The 21,203-nt window shown below is 40.6% G+C and overlaps 1 protein-coding gene across 2 annotated transcripts; it reads right to left on the reverse strand.

The window, feature by feature from the left end:
• Window positions 1-615: 615 nt before the first annotated feature.
• On the reverse strand, window positions 616-21,016 carry ciita (class II, major histocompatibility complex, transactivator). Of its 2 annotated transcripts, none has more exons than XM_085270725.1 (22): window positions 19,683-21,016; window positions 14,658-14,726; window positions 13,616-13,651; window positions 13,430-13,471; window positions 10,779-10,865; window positions 10,576-10,635; window positions 10,056-10,103; window positions 8,630-8,854; window positions 8,138-8,188; window positions 7,794-7,907; window positions 7,647-7,706; window positions 7,315-7,532; window positions 5,881-7,220; window positions 5,158-5,694; window positions 4,715-4,894; window positions 4,558-4,629; window positions 4,390-4,470; window positions 4,200-4,283; window positions 3,981-4,064; window positions 3,807-3,890; window positions 1,397-1,480; window positions 616-1,294 (listed from the first exon to the last, which is right to left on the reverse strand). In XM_085270725.1, exons 1-22 carry the CDS (start codon window positions 20,980-20,982, stop codon window positions 1,219-1,221), a joined length of 4,932 nt encoding a protein of 1,643 aa, XP_085126851.1. In that variant the 5' UTR covers window positions 20,983-21,016; the 3' UTR covers window positions 616-1,218. The 2 variants fall into 2 exon arrangements, with proteins under 2 accessions (XP_085126851.1, XP_085126850.1); XM_085270724.1 differs by having other exon boundaries at window positions 10,779-10,901.
• Between the last annotated feature and the right edge of the window lie 187 nt (window positions 21,017-21,203).

Below are 21,203 nucleotides of genomic sequence, written 5' to 3' on the forward strand. Positions count from 1 at the left end.
GTGAGGGTTTTATTAATAATCATGTGCATCAGCGTGATGTCATATTGCTTTTTAACCACAAGAGGGAGTGAGTGCAACAGAGAACAGCAGCAGTGGCTTCAAATTGTGGGAATTCTTTGAAGTCTCCACAATTCGATGATGGAAATCCCCAACAATGCTAAGTGTTCAGATTTGTTAGAATTTGCAAAGCGTGGTGGCAGTACGCTCTGCGTGATAACTGCCAGATGACAGCCTGTTATTTGATTCGACTCCGAGAAGCGGTACTGCCAGGAACTGTAGATGGACATTTGCTTACTTTCAGGTCTATTCATAATGTGAATCCAGTATTTTCCCTTTCTATTTGTTGAGATTCAATCTCGACCCAGTTCTTTCATTACCAACAATTCATGCTTCACGTGTGAGATTAGTAATGAAGTATCTCACAAATGTAATTTTGTTTTTTATCACTTCGTCGAGTGCGCACGCAGAGACTGACGTTCTTAAAGGTCAGTTTGCATCGAAATGGAGAACAGAAACATGCAGTGAAGGAAGTGAAAAGAAGGATTTTTTTCAAAAACCCCTTTGAATTCAGTGAACACAGGGGCATCAGTGGAAAGAAAACACTATAAAAATAGTAGTAGGGTGAGTGTCAAAGCATTTTATTATTATAAAAGTAACCAACAATCAGTACTGTATAATTTATAGCCAGAAAAACACCGTTATCCTCCCCCTCTCTCTCTCTCTCTCTCTCTCTCTCTCTCTCTCTCTCTCTCTCTCTCTCTCTCACACACACACACACACACAGCACCACAAATGCACGAATAAAGGCAGATAATGGCAAAAACTTGGACAGACAACTATAAAGAAAAAAAAACAGCCACCTTTAATAACAAAGGGTGACTATAAAAGTGCAATTGTGCTTTTTTAAGTTGAAAGTACTGAAAAACAGTACACACACACACACACACACACACACACACACACACACACACACACACACACACACACACACACACACACACACTTTGTAATGCAGATAGTGGAATGTTATGAAGAACCAGCAGCAGAGAACAAGCAGCAAGTACGTCAGTTGTAGTGCAATCTCAAGTTTCACATAATAATTTGTTTGTGTCCTTTCCTTGCAAGCACACACGTTTGAAAATGTATTGTGCAATTTAAGTATACATCATGAGATGCATGATGAAAACAGTTCATATGCTTGTAGAGAGGTATTGCATTTTAGTGCAATAGGATGCGGCTGTCCTGCTGAATGAGTCTCTCAAGCACACCGAAGGGGATGCACTGGTTCCACATCCTGGGATGATGAAATGAGATGAAACAGGGTAAGAAAAAAAAACCCATAAAAAATTGGAAAAAATAAAGATGTGTGATGAAGTAACATGAAAGAGCTCCTCACCTTAAAGTCTTAACTTTTGTACAGTTTCTTAGGCTGGCTCCTAAGCTCTGTGCGCCGACATCTGTTAGTTTGTTAAACTTTACGCTGTCAAAGAAAAGCGAGACAGAAGTTAGATGTGTTTTAACAGAAAAAAGCCTATAGCGCAAATCCAGACATCGCAATATGTTTTGTCTATAATATGAATACATGAACGCTAAAAATAAAACCAAAGCAGAAGTAGCAAAAAATGTGGAAGTGCTCTTTGCTTTTCACTTGAATTCCCAGTGAACTTCTGTTTGAAAATGCTTCATCGCAGAAATAAACATTTTTGCAACCTGGTATAAAAACAGCTTTGGGACCACCGTACAAAGACAAAGATATACCACATAAATATAAAATGCAGTTTTTAAGTGATTTATTTTGATTTATTAGGGAAAAACTATTCATATGTCACGAGGTGGAATGGACAAGTTTAACTGAGTGTTTTTTATTTTGCATGTGTTGCTGTGTTTTATTAGTTTCAATCTTTTAATAATGTACAGTGTTTTATTCTTATGGTTTTATTGCATGTTTTTATTGTATGTATTTGTTCACTTGTCCCGGAGAGACTTGAGCCCCCTCCTGATCACTAATTGGACACACCTGGGAGGTCACAGAGGAAATAAGAGGGCCAACAAGAGGGCCTGGCAGGACAGAGACAAGGGAGTGGACGCTGGAGGAGGGCAGCAGGACGGCGCCCTATCGCTGCTCACGGTGAGACAATAGTGCAGGTGAGACACAGCAAAGCAGTGGGCAGAGTTGAGAGCTCTGCCCCTCCGGAGTAAGTCACGAGTGATACCGTGCTAGAAGAAATCCCAGTGATAGGAAAGAACAGTGACTGTCGCTGCCCCCTCTCTCTTCTGGCTAGGCTGCTAATAAATCTTTATTTTTTATTTTTTTGTGCTATTCGAAGGTGTACTTTCTAGTGTATTTCAGATCATCGTCCTACTGCAAAACCAAAGGATGCATGTACTTAGGGCCAGGAACTCCTGGTTGGACACTCTCCCTCAGGTCTATCTGGTAGAGAGCCGAATTCATGGTTCCATCAATTGCAGCAAGTCTTCCAGGTGCTGAAGCAGCAAAGTAGACCATCACACTACCACCACCATGTTATGTTCTTTTAATGAAATGCTCTGTCAGTTTTACGCAGATGTAATGGGACTCAAACCTTCCAGAAAGTTCAGCTTTTCTCTTGTCAGTCCGCAGAATATTTTCCCAAAACCTCATCAAGATGTGTTTTGGCAAACGCGAGCCAAATCCATCTGCCTTTAGTCAGAGCTCTACAATGGATGCTTTTTGTGCCCACTGTCTTCCTTTTTGATGAATTATGAACTCTGCCCTTAACTGAGGGAAGCGAGGCCTGCACTTTAGATGTCGTTCTTGTGACCTCTTGGATGAGTCACTCATGTGGTCTTGGAAAGTTTCATCACTGTTCTAAGTTTTCTGAAGCTGTGGATAAGAAGCAGAAGCAAGCAGTGGAGTCCAAGAGCCTTAGAAATGACGTTATAACCTTTTTCATATTACTTGGTTTCTAAATTGTTGCTTTATATTGTGGGATGATGTTGCTTTTTGAGATCTTTTAGCCTGCTTCACTTCATCAGACAGGTTCTTTGTAATTCAACAAGTCTGCCAGTAATCAGCCCTGAACGTGGGTAGTAAAACTGAACTCAGCTTTGTCATTTAAAAACTGCATTTTGTATTTACTCAGATTATCTCTGACTTATACCAAAATATGTTTTTGCATATTTATTTAAGTGTGATAAATATGCAAAAAACTAAGAAGTCAGGAAGGGGCAAGTAAGCTTTCACAGCATATTAAATTGATACATTCTTAGGGGTGTGGCCACTTTGACTGACAGGTGAGCATCACCTACAAACCTGGGCCTCCTGTCTGCTGTCATCATGTCAGCTAATTCAAATGACTGAACCGCACCTCTCAGTCATGTTTGCTGTGCTGTAGTGTAACTTTTACATTACTTGGCACTAAACTCGTAACTTGTCTCACTGCAATACATCTGTACAGTCTATGGAAGCACCTTGATATCCAAGCTTGCTAGACTGACTCACTTTCATCACAAGCTAAAGACCCCTTCCTAATTTTAAGTAGTCACTGGTGCGTTACTGTGAGTGAAAACATAACTAAACAGCAAGCGAAAAAGGACCTTAAGAGTATATAAAAAATTAACTAAGTGAAACTATGTAGAAAAATAACTGTCAAACAAATGAGTTGTCTTGTGGTCAGTTCCCATCTACACCCAGTCCCTGCCTGTGTAAGTGGAATTTGTCAGTCTTTTAAACGGGAAGACCTTTGCTAAAACAGAACCTTTTACACTGAAATGTATAAGAACCTAATTCTTAGCCATCAGTTCCAAATAAAAATGTCAAGTCTTACTCAAGGTCAGTGAGGGAAGCCATGTGTGGGAGAACAGCTGCTAAACTCTCTGCCCCTTCATCAGAAATCATGTTGCTGTAGACACTGGAAAAAATAGCAAGATAAAGAGGGAAGTGAAATTATGTGGGTCAAAAGTAAGTGCCACTTTTAGGTTCCTCTGTAGGCAGATGTTACCTTAAACAGTGCAGATTAGGCAGGTCCTTCAGTGTGGCTGCTAACTTCTTCACACCCTCGTCTCCTATGCAGTTCTGTGATAGACTGGAAACCAGAAAAAACACACACAACTAAACACACATATCAAAACTAAGTTAAAAGCTAGACTGTGATGATTTTGGGGGGTGTCATGGGAGCTCAACTAATTGTGTCTTTATACCACCAATGACAAATACTCACTTAAGTATCTCCAAAGAAGGGAGTGAGACTAAAGCACTGGCCAGCTTCTCTGCTCCTTTGTCCCCGATCTTGCTGTTCTCTAAGCTAAAGGTGGTGAGAGAATCAGGCTGTCAGTTACTAGAAACATCTCATAAACACAGAGCGATGCTTTAAGCGTAATACAAATAGAAAAAGTGCGCTGTATACTTACTCCAAGTGCTGTAGGTTATGCAGCCCTGGCAGGAGATCCCACAGCTTCGGAAGAACCAGAGGACCATTATCTGGACCAAGTCTACAGGGAACAGTGTCATCATTATCGTCACCAGCTTTACAGTGACAACCATAATAAATTCAGATATCAAACATCTGAGCTACTTACTCAAACTCCAGCTTGTGTAGCTCTTTAACTGCTGGCACTCCCTCAGACAGGATGGAGTGAGACTCGCTGGAGCTACAAGTGAATATAACACGTTTTCACAAACCAGTATGTTGCAGTGTAAATCTGAATGTGTGTGCATAAGTGTGTGGTGTATTACCTGTCTGATAGCCTCTTGTGAATGTGTATGTTCACCAGCTTTTCCAGGTGCTCTATATGACACACCTGTTTAGCTTTCAAAGGATGGATTGTGAACTTGGACACTGCCCTCTGGAGGAGACTTTCTTCGTCACTCTGCTCCAGCAGCTCCCAGAGGGTGATGGCGTCAGCAATGCATGACCTGGAGGACCCACAACACTGTGTTTAACACTGCTATTGGTGCTGGTAAAGATCAGCGACTATCAAGTCACAAAAAAGTTCCCAATACTATCCTTTAACCATTTAAATCCTGAGGATTGAGCCATAAAAACATAAAGAAATACAAAAGATTACAAATTAGTTCTCTGGACAGGCTTAAACAGGATAAGTAAACTATGACCGGACAGCCACAGTTTGTGGGATAGTTGTAGCAGGGTAGGGTTTAGAGCTGTATATAAGCACTACCTGTATGTGTTGATGTTGTTGAGGCCAACCAGAGCTCGAAGTCCACAGATCTGGATGCCAGAGTCCTCCAGGTCCAAACAGAAACGTCTGCCTTCAGTTCCCCCCTGTTCAAGTGCTTTCTGAACAGTGAACACATCTGGCGGGCTTAGTTGAACTCCATGAAACGTCAGGAACTCTGGAAGATTTGCTGCTAGGTGTGTCACCAGCTGAGTCCTGCCAGCTTCTCGGCCACCATCACTGTGAGTAAAACTCGCCTCGTAGACGTAGTGGCATGCCTCCAAGATTTGGGAGGGAGTAAGGTCAGCGTAAGAAAGCCCTTCCAGGTGTTTTGTTACCAACCCCTGCTTGTTAGCCACCATATCTCTAAAGGCTGTCTCTGTATGCGTGTGGAATCGCTGCAGTTCTGTCCTATTGTGGAACAAGAGGCCAACTGCAAATCGCTGAGTGAGCTCAAGTTCCTCCCTTTGAGGTCGCCGACGACCTTTCCCTCCAGACTGGAAAGGGAGGGTCTGGAGAAAGGACCGGTCTGTTAAAGTCCTGGAGAAGGAGAAAGAGAAAATGTGTCATGGGAGATTGGGGGATTCTAAAAGTCTGAAAGTGAAAGAGAAAATAGACTGCAAGTGGAAAGGCTTTCATTTTTAATCTAACAGCATATAAACAGTGGATATTATGATATTTTAGCCCTACTGGCTTTTGATGAATCTGTAAACGGTTGATTTCTACCTTGACAAAGCCAGATGTACTCCTGCAATGTAACTCTGAAGGAAAGGGTTGGCCCATAAGAAGATCTGGTCATTTTGGTGATCAGTTAAATCATTGGTGGTCCTTTCACTGTTTTCAGTCCTCTGTTCTGTCTCTCCAGCTTCTGTCTCATTTTCTCCTTCCTCCTTGGTACTATTTGAGAGGCATGGACTCGCTCTCAGCTGATGAGAGAGAAAGAGGCCTGTTCTCAGACCAAATGCCTTGACTTTGCCAGATATGTCCCGTCCTGTGGGAAGGATGGAAGAGTTGGCTTTGACCCCTTCCCAGGCTAAAGAGCTCAGCTGGGACAACAAGTCAAAGTCCTCCGTTACAGCTTCTCCGCCACTGCTCCTGAGATCCTGATCCACTTTGTCTGCTTGCGCCTCCTGTTCTTGTGCCTTTTTTGCCCTTTGGGTGCGAGAGGAAGTGCGTGCCTGCGTTCTGGACTTCCCCTGATTATTTTTCGAACATTTCTTCGCCTGAGAGGTATTTGAAATTTGTGTCTCAGTGTCTCTTATGGATTGTGCTTGAGCTTCGGTGTGTGTGGGAGTACTCCTGCCGTCTTTATCCATTTTTAAACACAGCACCTGATGACAGAGCCCAGTTAAAGTTCTTGGCAGGACATCCACACTTCTAGACTGCTCTAAAATCAAGCACACCAGCCGGCATAGTCCGGGGTTCCAGCAAAGGAGATTTAGGTAGCTCATGCTTTTTAGACTCTCCAAAGCTGATTCTCTGAGGCCAGGATCAGAGAAGTACTGGGACAAATATGTTTCCACATTTGCTGGGGTAAACCCACACATCTCCAGAAGGCTGTCTGTACGCCTGAGCAGCTGGCTGGCAGTTCCCCGTGGCCGGGTGGAGAGTAGAAGAGTGCAGCCTGGAAGCAGGACCCTTTGAAGAATGGCAGAATACAACTGCCTTACTGTGAAAGTCTTTGCCTTGCTGTCTTTTTGCAGTGAAGCTGTTAGGTCTTTTTCCTGAGCTTGAAGTAGAGTTTCATAGTTGCGCAATTCATCAAAACCATCAAAAATGATGAGCACACGTTTAGGGGCTGCCAGGATTTGAGCATACACTGCTTCTGGGTCCACACAGGATGGGGCGGAGGAGGAGAGGTTGAGCAGGAGTGTCTGAAGACTGTAGACCGGCTCTGTCACACTGAGCTTTTTGCCATCCAATAGGAATACAAAGTCAAACTGAGGGATGCAGTTTCTGGACCAATCAATACACAGCTTCTTGATCAGAGTGGTTTTTCCCATGCCGGCATTGCCAAGCAGCAAAATGTAACGTCTGGATTTTTCTCCATTTGAACCATCAAAGATCTGAGTGGAAAACGATAAGCAGGCAATGAGTTTAACAAGGTTTTTTTTAAATTCTTTTGTGATATAATCTGTTCAGTAAAAGTGACGCTCCTACCTGACTGAGTGCCAGCATGGTTTTTTGCCGATCTGTGTCTCCCTTGATGACTAGCTCCTTGTCCAGGCATTTGTTTGTATTTTTCCCAGAGCGAACTACCTCTCTTTGGCTCACTTGAACATCTACATAATGAGAAGACAGGCTGAGGCCCGCCTCCATATCCTGGTAGGTTTGACTCATGTGAGCTTTGGCTTCTTGAATGTAGTCCTTGACATTCTCTAAAAAAGAAACAGGACTGAGTACCAAGCTGGTCCTCCACAAACCATTGTATATTCATGAGATCACTGTAGACAAAGTAAGAAGAGATCCTTAAAAGCCATGCGGCAACTTACGTGGAATATCAAGGACCTTGGGAGACTGAGGAAGAGGTGATTCCTTACATGGAGACATTTCTGAAGTGGAACAAAGCATGAAGTTTGTCACATGCCAGAAACTCATAACCACAAGGAGGAAGATTTGAGACAGATACAGATGCTCACCATTGCCTGGGGATACAGGTGAGGTACAAGGGGGAGACATGGCTTTGCTAGCTATTTCTGACAGAGAACCCAGTGGGGACGAACTCATTTGGACCGGAGCGACTGTGCCATCGACTACAAAAAAAAAAAAAAAAGAGTGAAATGACTGCATCGGCACACAAACAAAGCAGATGTTACAGAGAGCAGTTTCCATATTGTCTCTTAAAAGGCAGAAGCAAAACCATAATGAGGAACAACAAATAGCACAACACCACCAGAGAAGACAAGAAGCAGAGAATAGCATGCACACATGAACACTCACACGCAACCATCCCAGATAAAAGATTTAACCTTTTTTTACTTACCTGGGGAGAGTGGTGGTAATTGGCATTTAGAGGGTGGTGACACAGTAGGAACTATATTAGAAACAACAGTTAGACAATGGACTACTTGTACAGGGTGTACACAATAATCAGTACACATTAAATAATTAAAGATGTCACTGACATGAATAACACAACCACCAGTGGACAGAAACAACAATGGCAAATCAATAATTCTGATTGAAAAGAACTTTTTTTGCATTGTAAATAGACATGATTGTGTTACAGGTGTGATTGCTAATCAAGGCTGTAGCTAAGCTACAGTTTTTCAGAAGAAGCTTTATGGTCAGATTGCCAAGGTAATTAAAACTGTACATCAACTCATTTTCTTTGCATAATGCTCAACACCCCTAGTCTGCAGTGTCAATAAAAACGTAACACCAGAAGAGTCACAAATGTCACTTTCTGCTGGGCTATGACATAGCAGTACACAGGAAACACTGTTAACTCTTGGCATGCCGGTATTTAACTCACCTAATATATATGTAGGTGTAGTGGCGCTGCGGGGGAGTGGAAACCTAATGAGCGGAGGAGGAGGAGAAAGCTGGACTGGATTTCCTGCGGAATCTGAGATAGTGATAAACTGAATGGGAATCGCAGAGCTTGTTTGGGAAGGGTAAACGCGAAAAATTCTTGGTGGAGTGGCGGTGGACATCGGTAAAGTCTTTGCTGGACTTGGCCCTGATGCGGGATGACTGCCTGCAAAACAACCAGAGCTGGCATCAGTTTCTGGGAACTGGTTTAGTCAGCCTTGAGAGTTATCGGAAAGGGAGTTGGAAAAATGACAACAATGGTTTGTTTTTCAAAAAACAGCGAAAGATTTACGGTCACAAACATCCTCATTGCAGAGCACTGTTGAACTTGTTACTCAAAGACAATCGCATTACGTATTTACTTTGAAACGTGATTACTTTGTGAAAAGGCATTGCACTATTTACCTCCTATTGAAAGTTATTTCTTACACTACTCTGCATTACTTCACCACTTCATCCCAGATGTACTGTCACACAATTTCCATCCAAGAATGAAATAATAAATCTTACATTCAATATCTCCAAAAATGATTAACTCAGTAAGGAGAGGATAGATTCGGTATTTGCTCTAAACCATCACTTTCTTTAACCTTCTAACCTTGAAAGGTTTCACTCTGCTCTGTCATTTCTCTTATCATCATGTTGGGTGATCATGGAAGTGCAAATGAAAAGGGAGATTAAGCCAAAGACAAATGGACCAAAGTAAAGTGCATTACTCTGCAAATACAGACATGTATACTTAAATTTGAGTCTCCTATTTCTATTTGTGGTGTAGTATTTCCTTCTAAGCTGAGCCATTAAATCTCTTCAGGGACCAGCAGCTGCTGATGTAAATGAAAATACATGCTCGGGTTTTTTTTTTTTATCACATTGCGTGGTAAATCGGAACTATAAAAAGCACCAAACTCATGTGAAGCGAGGTGGGTAAGGTGCGAGTTCTTCTTCTAATTCATCGGCGTAAACTCATGACTTACAACTTCAAGTTCCTGTTTTTGTTTTTTTTTAAAAACTAACTGGTTCATGCACATCGGTGGAGAACAATCACCCTGTGATCCAAAAGTCTAACCACTGAAATTTCATCTGAATTACCTTTTTTGTAAAAAGTCACTCTCACATGCACGTGCTGAAAGTGGTTCTTTTTCATGCTAGCATTTTACCATGGAGCTATTCGAGGGATATTTGTAATATGATATGATATGATATGAATTGCTATATTTGACTTTAATAACCTATCTTGCAACCCTGGTAATCCTCTTTCAACTGCTATCCTGCAGAGTTTCACTTTTTCAGATCAACATCACTTACAGCGCTTCAAGTTTAAAGCTCCAGATGTTGCCTCAAAAACGGTTTCAGTTTTCATGACTCACCTGGCTCAACAGCTGGCTCAGCCTGTGACTCTTTGGTTTTTGGTTGACCTGCAGGAGTTGAAGAACCAACATTACAACATGACAGCAACAAAACATGCTCAGAACATCCTTTTATTTGTAAACATATCCTTTTCTTTTTGTACCAGATGGTAGTTCATTTTCATGTGATCTTCTATTAATAGTATTATTCCAGATTTGATTAGCAAAAAACCAAAAAACCCAAAGCATCTCTTAATATAGTGATATGAATGGAAACCAGTGGCTGAATTTTAAGCTCTGAGTGTTTGAACTTTTTCCACTAGTCTTAAACATACCAACGTAATTAGAAAAGTAATAAAGTGCAGTGTCAAGTGCTATAAACACCACAGTATTATGACTACCATAAAAATGATAAATTGTCATTATAAGTTTAGTTATAGTAGGCTTAAGAATGTGTCTATTCCACTGGGTCCCAAATGTAATGTGGGTTGGAAACTCCATCGTTTGTTAAACAATCAGAGGAAGACTCTGGGTTAGTCACCTGATGGTTTTGGCTGTTTTGCTTTGGGCCTTTCATCCGAGCATGGCTGTGGCTGAGAATCTGGAGAGGGAAAAACATGCAAGCAGGACTTTAAACAATAAAGTGAAAATGACAAGTTAGAATCCTAAAATTAAGTTTTATATAACAAAAAGATGCTGGTAGGGTAGATGCTGTTCTTTGTGTAGTTACGAGCCAATCATTACCTCTCGGTCTTTTTCTCCTTCGTGATTGGCCTTTTGCTTTGGGTTCCTGTATCTGCTCAATGCTGTTGGCGATGGGTACCTCAGCTGCTGTGGGGAGGTCATCAAAGGTCCATGGATGAGTAACTAAAAAAGTCGATGTAGCATTTAGCAGATGCCCCTACTCGAACGTGTTGTCATTGTCATGGCATTTCATTACTGAATTAAAAATCAGTAGCTCTTCAAGGCATCATGTGACAGTTAGATAAACAGTAGGATTTGATTGACTTTTAAATTATGGCATTCTGTTTTTATTTACATTGACACAGCCTCCCAGTTTTGGGGGCAACCAGGATGTACATGGGCTGCTTTCATTTCTTTTGTGGATACTAAACAAAATGTAAAGACTGGACCAGAGTCCGGTCCATTGTCTGTGGGCTTAATCACATTTGATGATGTTGTGAGAGGTTTACATTTTATGGGCCGTGCATTTACAATATGCTGGGTGGAGATTTTTGTGTTTGTGTACTAAGATAACGACAAAGGTGTTTAAATGTATATTGTAGTAGATATTTATTTTAGGAAGACTGTGCAATCTAGTCACCATTGTTTATGTACAGGGGCAAATCTACTATGGTGGCATGAGGTGGCATGTGCCACCTTAAAAAAAACCTTTAGTGTCACCCTAGTTTATTCAAAAAAGCTAGCATTAACACTTTGAGCCTAGCTACAAGTAACACTGAATATGAGTATGTTGCATAATGTTACCTGATGCAAGACCTGCAAATGTGTAAAGAAATGGCTTTGATTTTTCTGATTTCCATGCCACCCTAAGAAAATGTTTCTCGATCCGCCTCTGTTTGTCTAGCCTGCTAGGTGGTTAGCACCATTAAGAAATGCTGGCAAACCACCTCACATATCCAGTAACCACTGCTTCTCTGCACAATGATCGATGTTAATGAAAATAGCTTTTTTAGTTGCATGAAAACACTGTTGCAACTAATGTAAAATTTTAATATTTACTTATTTAAAGTTTACTTAAGAAATTTTACTTTTACTTACTGATAAGTAAAAGCTATTACAGGTAATACTTGCATAAAACTTGCATACAAAAATCTATATAAATATAATTAATTGTGCTCCTTATATTGGATAACACTAAATTAATACATGAAAGGGTTTAGGTGACAATTATAAATAATCATAATTACAATTATAACGATTTATGACAGCCTGTGCACATGTTTTGTTGCTGCAAAAGTAATGTGGTCCCCTTCAAAGACCTTTGAAGAGATTCTGCTAAAAATCTTTAGGTTCATATTTAAAAGATAAAACAGTAACTTTGATGGTCAGTTACTCTTACAGAAAAAATAATCAACAAAAGAGACGCTTATCTTATTGCTAGATTTGTCTTATGCAATATTAAGCATTATGATGGATAATAAAGCCAAATGGGTCATGGCAACAAAGTGCCGGCCTTCAGATTCGAGCAGTAGCCTAACTCTGCTTTGTGATTGGGTCATCATTTAGATGTTTTTTTTCTTAAAGGTTAATTTATAACTACAGACTGAAATGACTGAATTACTTGTTGACGTCACTTAAGAAACTCTAAATTTCAATGAGCCCCTCATCCTGAACGTTCAGATGAGGAAGTGAACCTCCGACTGTGACACTGAAAAAACACAAACATTTCTTTACTACTGCGTTTGTTGTGTTTTGTCTTCCTTCCTCATTATTCGGGAAGGCCAAAACAACACTGGTGCATTTCTACAACTAGATTACCACGTTGTGGTTGTAGGCCTCCACCACTCAGACCTATGTAATGTGTAAGATTCCTACACATTACATACACTGGAATTACCTAATTTAATGGTGGCAGTTTTAATGTTATGCCTTACTGTTGCTTATAGTTTAGATTATGGCTGTCCAATATAAGGCCCAGGTGGGCAGAATTGGCCTGGCAAAGACTCTGATCCGGCCCATCATGCATGACTTTGAAAATGTGAAGGGTGTCATAAATTTTGGACTTTTAATTGTATTTTGCTCAATTTTACAACTTTTGCTACATTCACGTTACACCAAAGTAATAGTAAAATAATTAAATGCCAGAAAAGAGCCATTGTTTTCACTATCCATTGTGGAAATGTAGCAGTTTTAGCTGAACGAGTCTTTGTGACAGATTTCCTTCATGAGACTCACCATGAAATTAATAAATTTACAGGAAAGATTCATGTTCTCTGTATCTGACCAAATAATGATTAGTAATGACACTGATACTTTGAACTTTTGTATTAAATGAATTAAGTCATGACTTATTAAGAATCATATTTGACATTTGTGTGAAACTTAGTCATAGCTTAAGATCATAATAATCATAACCTTTGAATATCAACTAATTTTACGCAGTTGTTTTATGAGTCCAAGTGATTGTCTGTGACTGACATCAGAGATTCACTGCCATGTTCTTTGTTTTCTTCTCTTTTTCCTCATGTTTCTAGCTCTCCTCCCCTGTCTGTATCTACACTAGGATTTAGATACAAAATTAACAGTGAAGTGTTCGTTTTTTCTTTTTTTTAGGACATCAAATGAAGAACATGTTTAGCCTTATTATGTTATGTGGGCTCTGTTAAGCACTATGTGACAACAGGTACAAAGTAACAAAAGGAGGTTCTTACGGCTGTCGTTGAGTTCTAAGTAGTCAAAGAGGGAATCAACATCTGAAAAAGTGCACAGAGGTAATTATAATTAGATAATAAACTTCACATACATGTGAGATACGTAATAGAAAACTACTATGTGCGTTTTTACATATAGTACACTACACATGAGTAAACACATATAGATGTTTGGCTGCCACTTACCCAGCAATTTTTCATTTATATCATCATCCAAATTATCTGAAAAAATAACAATACCATCATCAGATAACAGAATTTCAGTTTCAAAATATAAAATATGTAAAGTTGATGAATTCATTATACAACACTGCCTCTTTTAAATATGTTAATTACTAATTACTCGTGGAATCGATTGGATATATTAGACAGTCAATATTCATTTATTGTTTATTATTTATTATTAGTCCTGTGTTACATGCTGTTTTTCAGTCTGTTTGTTTAAGCTTTTACTGTCCTGTGCTGCCTTCCTGACAGTAACAGCTGCTTCAGTGAAATATTCAATCATATTTTGGGGTGTTGGACCACCCCTATCTCAACTGTTAAGCTACCAGTGGTACTAGTATATTTTCCAAAGTGGATGGATTCATCAACTTCACTTCAACTGAACAGAAAGACAATGATCCCAAACACATGAAACCCAGTTCTGGAATGATAAAGCAGGCTAACTTTAAGTCTCTGCAATGATCCTCCCAAAGCCCCCGACCTCAACCCTACTGAAAGTGTTTGGGCTACTAAATAAAATTCACCAATTCTTCCAAGAATTACTGTCAGAAATCTAGCAAGAATTAGCAAGAACTGCCAAAAGCTTTTGGTAGCGTTTTAATGGTTGAGGTGCACCTTCCTAAAAGACATTTAGCTATTTAATAGTGGTGGAGTATGCATGTATTTGAGCCTGTATGTGAACTTTTGACCCCGTGTGGATTTGAGGAAAACAAAGATAATTTCAAACTTGTGCACCTAATTCTTGTTTTTATAATTATTAAAGTTGCATGCAGCACAATCGTGTAGAGCACAAGTGTATATAAACTGTTTAAGATTAAACTTCATTTCATTCAATAGTTGGTGTTAAAAATGTCTGCTCACAGATAGAAAAATAGAAAGAAAGGAGTGATAATAACCATCTGTTTCTTCTATTTAGAAGTGTTTGTTTGCGTTTTCACTGCCTCAACACATAATTCACCTTTTTATTATCAATGCAGAAAAACAAAGTAGTGACAATGCAAACCTATCAACAGATCCGCCAAGTCCAAAGGGACTGCGATGGGATTGGGATCCACTTCCAGCATCTTGACATCTGGTGACACGCATAGGAAAGAAATAAAATATCCTGATTGGTTATTATTATATTTGTAGGTTAGAGTGGAGTTGAGGATAAGCTGAATAAATGTTGGTAGTTAAAGATCGAGTACAGGGGGATGCTTTTGTCAAAGCTGCAATTCCCGCAAGCTATTCCTAACATAATGCCATCACAATAATAATGGGTTGGACAGAGACACCCTAAAAACACAATGCCTGTTGTAATAATAGTAATGTGAGAAAACAACAGAGGATTTACTGAAAGAGAAGAAAGTAGGAAAGCAGGAGAAGTAAATCAATTTCCTGTCAGTACACGATACACTACAGTATCCGGCCACAGTCTGGAAAACCATTAACACCTTGACTTTATCACTGTATGGTTAACTGTTCAAACTGTGTTTACAAATATGCACTTTGACTCTGGGGGGGTGTAAAAAAAACGCCTGTGCTGGAATTTTACTTGTGCAGGAAGCTCAGGTAAACCTGTTTGCAGAGATGACTACTGCGATCTTTTACAGCCTAAAGACACCTTTAGGATAACCACGATGTGGACAGTAGAAAAAACCCAACAACACCAGAAAAACCAAAAAGCAACTTTTTGCCCTGATGAATCATTACTTGTACAATAAAACACTACACTGACTAATTCTACAAATCACCCAAATTGCAGGAAGGCAGTTAAAAAAGACAAAAAGGATTTCATGCAAAAAACCCCCACTCCAGTTGTTTTAAAGGAGATCATGCACATAAAGTTGCCCTTGAGCAGTGTGGTTGTCTAGCAGTCTATAACCAGTGCCCATGTGTGGTGCCATTTGAGCAGGTAACCAGGTAGTTCACAACACACACACACACACCTTGTTTATTAGACCAGACACAGAGGACTACAGTCGACTATGGACTTTCGACTCACATCCTTGTTTAAAATCTGTCATTGTTTTTCTGAGAACCACTAAAAATAAAGCAGTATATATGTGCCCATTACCTCCCTGAACAAACAAACAAACAAATAACAGTGCAACCAGTTGAGTTACTGATCGCACACAAAATATGTCTCTAATGAGGAACTCGGGAACCTGAAGCACACAAAGCACCATGCTGTCTGCACAACTAGAAGAGCAAGACCTTAAAAACTAACAGTGAAAAATAAATATTAAAAAGAAAAGAAAAGAAAAGAAAGAAATTTTTTGTTTAGTCCTGAGTCGGAGTGCGTGAAATTCTTTGTCCCTGCGCAGTCCCACACTAAATGGCTGCCAACTATTACCAAAATATTTTAAAAGTTACATTGAAAGTGATTTTCAACAGCTAATGTACTTCAGTTGCCCGGAATTCCCCGCAAATCCCCAACTGGACTTATTTTCACTTACGACAACGTCTGATCTGTTATTTTTGTGCACTCTTCACGTGTGGGGGTCTATGATGGTGGGTGCGACTCCATCTGGTCACACAAAAGCATAATGGAGTTGATTCTTCTTGTCATGGCTGAAACTTTCAAAGCCAAACGCAGAAAACCAATGCAGGTGCTGAAGCAGCCGCTCAATTAAAACTTTAACCTAAATTTTCTTAAAAATGACTAAAGTGGCCCCTGTAAATTAAAGAAAAAAAAAGTGTGGAAAATCCCCGACAAATCTTATTATTCTTTTCCTGCGCACTTTCATGAATGCGCAAACCCAGACCCACCGGAGCTCACCATGGCTGATATTCCTACCTGTCGGGTCTCTCTGGGTGATGCTCAGGTCCTGTAAACGCCCTGATGTGATGTATAGTCTGTGTGTCTCAAGTTCCATCAGCCGCTGCATATATCCTCAGATGACCTATACACTGAGAGTGCGCAACCTGCTGTGGCTCACAATGCTTTTGCTTTCACTTTGCCTAATATGCCTTACCAAACGCACCAAGCCGTTAAAGGGCGGTTCTGTGTGCAGAGTGCACCCTGCAACTGTTTTAGGTCTGTTTTAACAACAACGGAAGAAGCAAAGAAAACGTTCAAGAGGCGCGCCACGAGGGACCGGTTTATGATGAGGAACAACGGTGATGTAAAGCAAACAGGTCACCGTGCGTTACAGTCGCCACAACATCCTCAAATATCCCTTTGTTTTTGTTTTTCCCCTGGCAACATGAGCGTCAAAAGGGGGCTCAACTATTTTGCAGGCTACTTAGCTTCATGTAGCCTGCATGACATGTTTTGATGGACTTTTAATTAACCTCCTAGGACCTGGCATCCACATATGTGGACATCACATTTTAGGTTGTCTAGACCAAAATACTACATTTTGTTTTACAAGGGCCTGATATCTAATTACGAGGACATTATACTGCCACTGTTCTATCGAAATTTAAAGCCAATGTCCTCATATGTGGATGTCATTTTTCTCAGAAACAAAAATCAAGTAAGTTTTTTTTAAATTACGTAATTATTTGTTTTTACATTCATCAGGTCCCAATCAGCCCAAATAGCAAAGAGAAATTAAAAATGCATGCAATGAAAGAGTTTGGGTCTTAGGAGGTTAAAGCTTGTTGTTTTAGTTAGGTGAACTATATTCTCCCTCATTCCTGCATTGGAAGTCTTTAGATTTTAAGATATAACTGCACTTCACCTCAAATCTAACGCTTGATTTTGGACGGGACAACAGGCATCAGTAGCTCCAAAATGGATCACATTTTGCTTTAATCTCTTACTGTTTAATTTTCTTATTAATATTATCATCATTAATAGTCATCCCTTTTCTACATTCTACAACTATGACATTGTTTTCTATCCATTGCTAACAGTATGCTAAATACTGTATGTTCAGTTTCTGCTCTGTGACCACCTTAAGACAACCGAAAAACAGCATCAGCGTTCACTGCCAGGCCTTTGGAATTGACAAGGAAACATGGGTAGTTTTCAACAGTGGAGTGGAAAGTACCTGCTCCACCTCCACCTCGCCGAAGCCAGGCAGATAAACCAAATAGATTGTGCCTTGTTGCCAGACACGTTTACATCACGCTCATACCATTCATATCAAGCTTGATCCACACAGTTACATAATAGAGGGAAGGCATTTTAAAAAACAATGCGTTCGTTTTACAGAAAGTAATGTGTCTGTAATTAATGTCGCACTGGCCTACATTTATTTCCTTGAGACTTATCATTACACTAAGTTAACCAACTTGATTTTTTGTGTTTGATGCTTTCGGAGAGATTTCTGTTTCACACAGGATGAGTAATATAAACACACACAACACATTTGAGGTTAAGAAATATGTGGGTAAAGACAAAACGAGGGGGTGGAGGAATTAAAGTTGGGCCTCTGTGTAATTCGGTGGGTTAAGCAGGTATGCCAAAAGGCTATTCCAGTAGGCAAGGATCCAATGTGGAGCATGCCACTCCCTTTGCTCTTTGTCCCCCCTTTCTTATCATAAAGAATTGTAAATGCCAAAAAATGCCAAGAAGACACTCAGGTACATCCTTTTCTTTTCATTGCAGATTTGTGTGGTGTGGTAGACAAAAACTTGATCTTTTTATTCATTTTAAAGCTGCAGCAGTAACAGAACTAAGCAATGACGTCTACCTTTTAACAGGGCAAAGTTATAACACAGAAACCTGAAGCTGAAACTAAAGCTCCACCCTTGTAACTGACTCAAGGTGGTAACCTCTACCAGGCTAAACATTATCAGAAAGCGTTCTTTGCCAAACTGTGTGCAAACCAAAAGTAGGTTACCACAGCAAAGCTGAACATGGCCGGTTACTAGTCTGACCGGCTTCACCTTCTTAACAAATCTAAAGAATAACCTTTTTGTGTCGTCTATTTGTCAGGCCCACGTGAAAAAGTATTCACGCCTTCATAATGTCTTAGCTTTTTGTTGCATACGAATATGACAAAGATAACTCAAATGAATTTTTAAATGATGATTTAAACGATTAAGGGTAAAAACGTATCGGCCGTGGTCGAATTCTTTCTCCAAGTCCATTCCACCACTCTTCGAGAAGATAAGGCTTTTGTGGCAGTTCTTTAGATGTTGCTCTGGACCTCCGGATCTCCCGGATGAGTCGTTGGTGCCCTCTTGGAGTAAGAGCATTTGGTAGGTTGTCTGTTTCTGTGAAGGTTCACTACTGTTCCACGTTTTCTCCATTTGCGGACAATGTCTCTCACTGTGGTTCAGTGGAGTCCCAAAGCCTTAGAAATGTCTTTGTCTCTCCAGGCTGACAAACCATTTCTTCAGATTGTGACATGATGTGTTGCTTTTTGAGATGCTTTAGCCTCCTTCGGTTTATTGGACAGGTTCTATATAAGTAGAGTCTTGATTCAACAGGCCTGGCAGTAACCAGTGAAATTGAAACTAAACCTTGGGGATTATGGGGATACTTTTTCACACGGGCCTCAATACGTTTGGATAACTTCTATTTCTTAGGAAATGATCATCATTTAAAAACAGCATTTTGGTCATCTTAATTATCACATTTGTTTCACAATCTGAAACATTTAAGTGGCTTAAATATGCAAAAAGAAATCAAAAGGGGGGCAACAACTTTTCACAGCACTATGCTTTCTTGACAATGGCATATTTACACCTAGAAGTCATAAATTTGCAGCTATTGTCAGAGAGTGAGTAACCAGCTCGGGGGACCTTGGAAATAAAAAACATATATGTGTTTGGAAGCTCGCCACATCCTATTTTTAACTGGATCCAAAATCAGAATGTCAAAATGAAACTGAAAGTGAACCACACCTTAACCACCAACTCATGTCCTGGCAGGAATAAAGCCTGGAGCAGGCTTTCTGTTTCCAAATAGACCAAACTGAAAACACCAGAGGATAAATATTTGTCCCTGCCCTGTGCTGATGCCTGAATGAAAGCAGCTTTTGTTCCTGTAATCCTGGGCATTTCATATAAATGATAAATTATAGAAGGAAAAAGAAGGAAAACCAGTGAAAGTTAGAAGCATCTGAACAGAAGCTTAAATGAAACTTACCACAGTGTGACTCCATAGTGTCCTTTATGCCTGTTATTCCATCTATGTCCCAGATTGCTGTTCCATAAACATTTTCGGTGACCCCTGCCATCATGTCATCTTCCGCTGTAACTGAAGCATCTTGTGGTGCAAACGAGGGACTCAAATGTTGAAAGGTAAATTGTGCAAGTGCCGAACCTGCGCCACACTGTGTGTCCTCAGGCAGACAACACAGGTCGTCTGCAGTTTCGCCTGGCCACCACGCATCCAGGAGGCCCCCCATATTGTCTGTGACGTTGTTGTTTGAGTCTGTGGCTTCACAGGCTTCCACAGGTGATGCATTTCCTCCTTCTTTGAAAGTTTTAAAGCGATCCATGCAGATTCCAGGTGTCGCCAACTCATCATATAAAGGGTAATAGAACTCCTCAGGTGTGTCCTCAGCATCCAGCGTGAAGCTTTCGTTAAAGTTGCCAGTGCACGCATCGAGTGTCCTGCAAGCGGCTGCAAGCTCCATTTCCTCTTCCAGATCTAAAATAGCACATTGTGCTTCGCTGTATGTCACTGTGTTATCACTAGTTGTACATCCAGTTGTGTTATAATAAACTAAAGGCTGTAACATCCTCCTTCCTTTGTCCCAGTGCTGCCACAGAGGTACAGCTATCCGCCTAGCAGCCTCTTCAATCTGCTCTAACCACTCCCCCTCAATCTCCAAATTCCCCTGATTTACCCTTTCACTATCACTTACCAGCTTCTGCATTGAAGGTGCACTTGTCAGCAGTTCAGTTATTTCATCATTTAATGAAAGTCTGCCATCAAACACTGTGGGGACAGAGTAGAGCCTTTGTGTGGGGTAGTGTTCGTCCATTGCTGTCCCCTCCCTCAATTCCTGAATGAGTTTATCTCTGGAAATAACTTGATCCTCATATAGTGAGCAAGTCTCTGGCTCCAGTCTTGTGCTGTAATGATCATCCACTGATGGGACAAACTCTGATCCTGCCAGGTGGTAGTCAACGGAGGGAGACTGTGACCCACCTTTCCCTACCTTAATGAGCGGTCCATGGCTGAGATGCTGGTGGGTGCTAGATGCTCGAGAAGCAAATTCCCCATCGGTCTCATCAGATCCCGGTATAAACCCCGATTCCCCGCAAAGCAGCTCCGGCGCAAGCCCGTCAATGAATCGATGCAGACCCAAGCTCTTGCTGTACGCTTCTGAGATTATCTGCTCCTCCACCAGACCCTCCAGCAGAGCTCGGATCTCAGCAGGTGAAGCCCAGGTCAGAGCCGAGCGGACTTCGTCCAGGACCTCCTCAAAATGAGCCATGACAAGAGTGTCGGCTCCCTGGGCATGGAGGAGTAACAATAGAAGCAGCGTATTGGAGTTATTTGAGTTTGTTCTTTATTTTTAAAGGGACTCTGTGATTTTATCCGGGAGGCGGTCGCATGAATGGTAGGAGGTGTTATTTCCCAAAGCCAGAAATGTTATTATTGGTATCATAAGGAAGTGAAGTTACACAAGAAAAGGAATCTGATCGAAGACATTAT

Source organism: Mchenga conophoros, linkage group LG4 (genome assembly GCF_057382185.1).
Source record: "Mchenga conophoros isolate Kocher_MC1m ecotype Shallow Benthic linkage group LG4, M_conophoros_male_GT1.1, whole genome shotgun sequence".
NCBI lineage: Eukaryota > Metazoa > Chordata > Actinopteri > Cichliformes > Cichlidae > Mchenga > Mchenga conophoros.

Excerpts from the sequence above, each read along its gene's own strand:
- ciita (XM_085270724.1), bottom strand. The coding sequence starts at position 20,982 with ATGGCTCATTTTGAGGAGGTCCTGGACGAAGTCCGCTCGGCTCTGACC. Across the intron at positions 10,902-13,429 it reads CTTAGAACTCAACGACAGCC|TTACTCATCCATGGACCTTT; the intron begins GTAAGAACCTCC and ends CGACTTTTTTAG. Across the intron at positions 8,189-8,629 it reads TACACCTACATATATATTAG|TTCCTACTGTGTCACCACCC; the intron begins GTGAGTTAAATA and ends TTTCTAATATAG.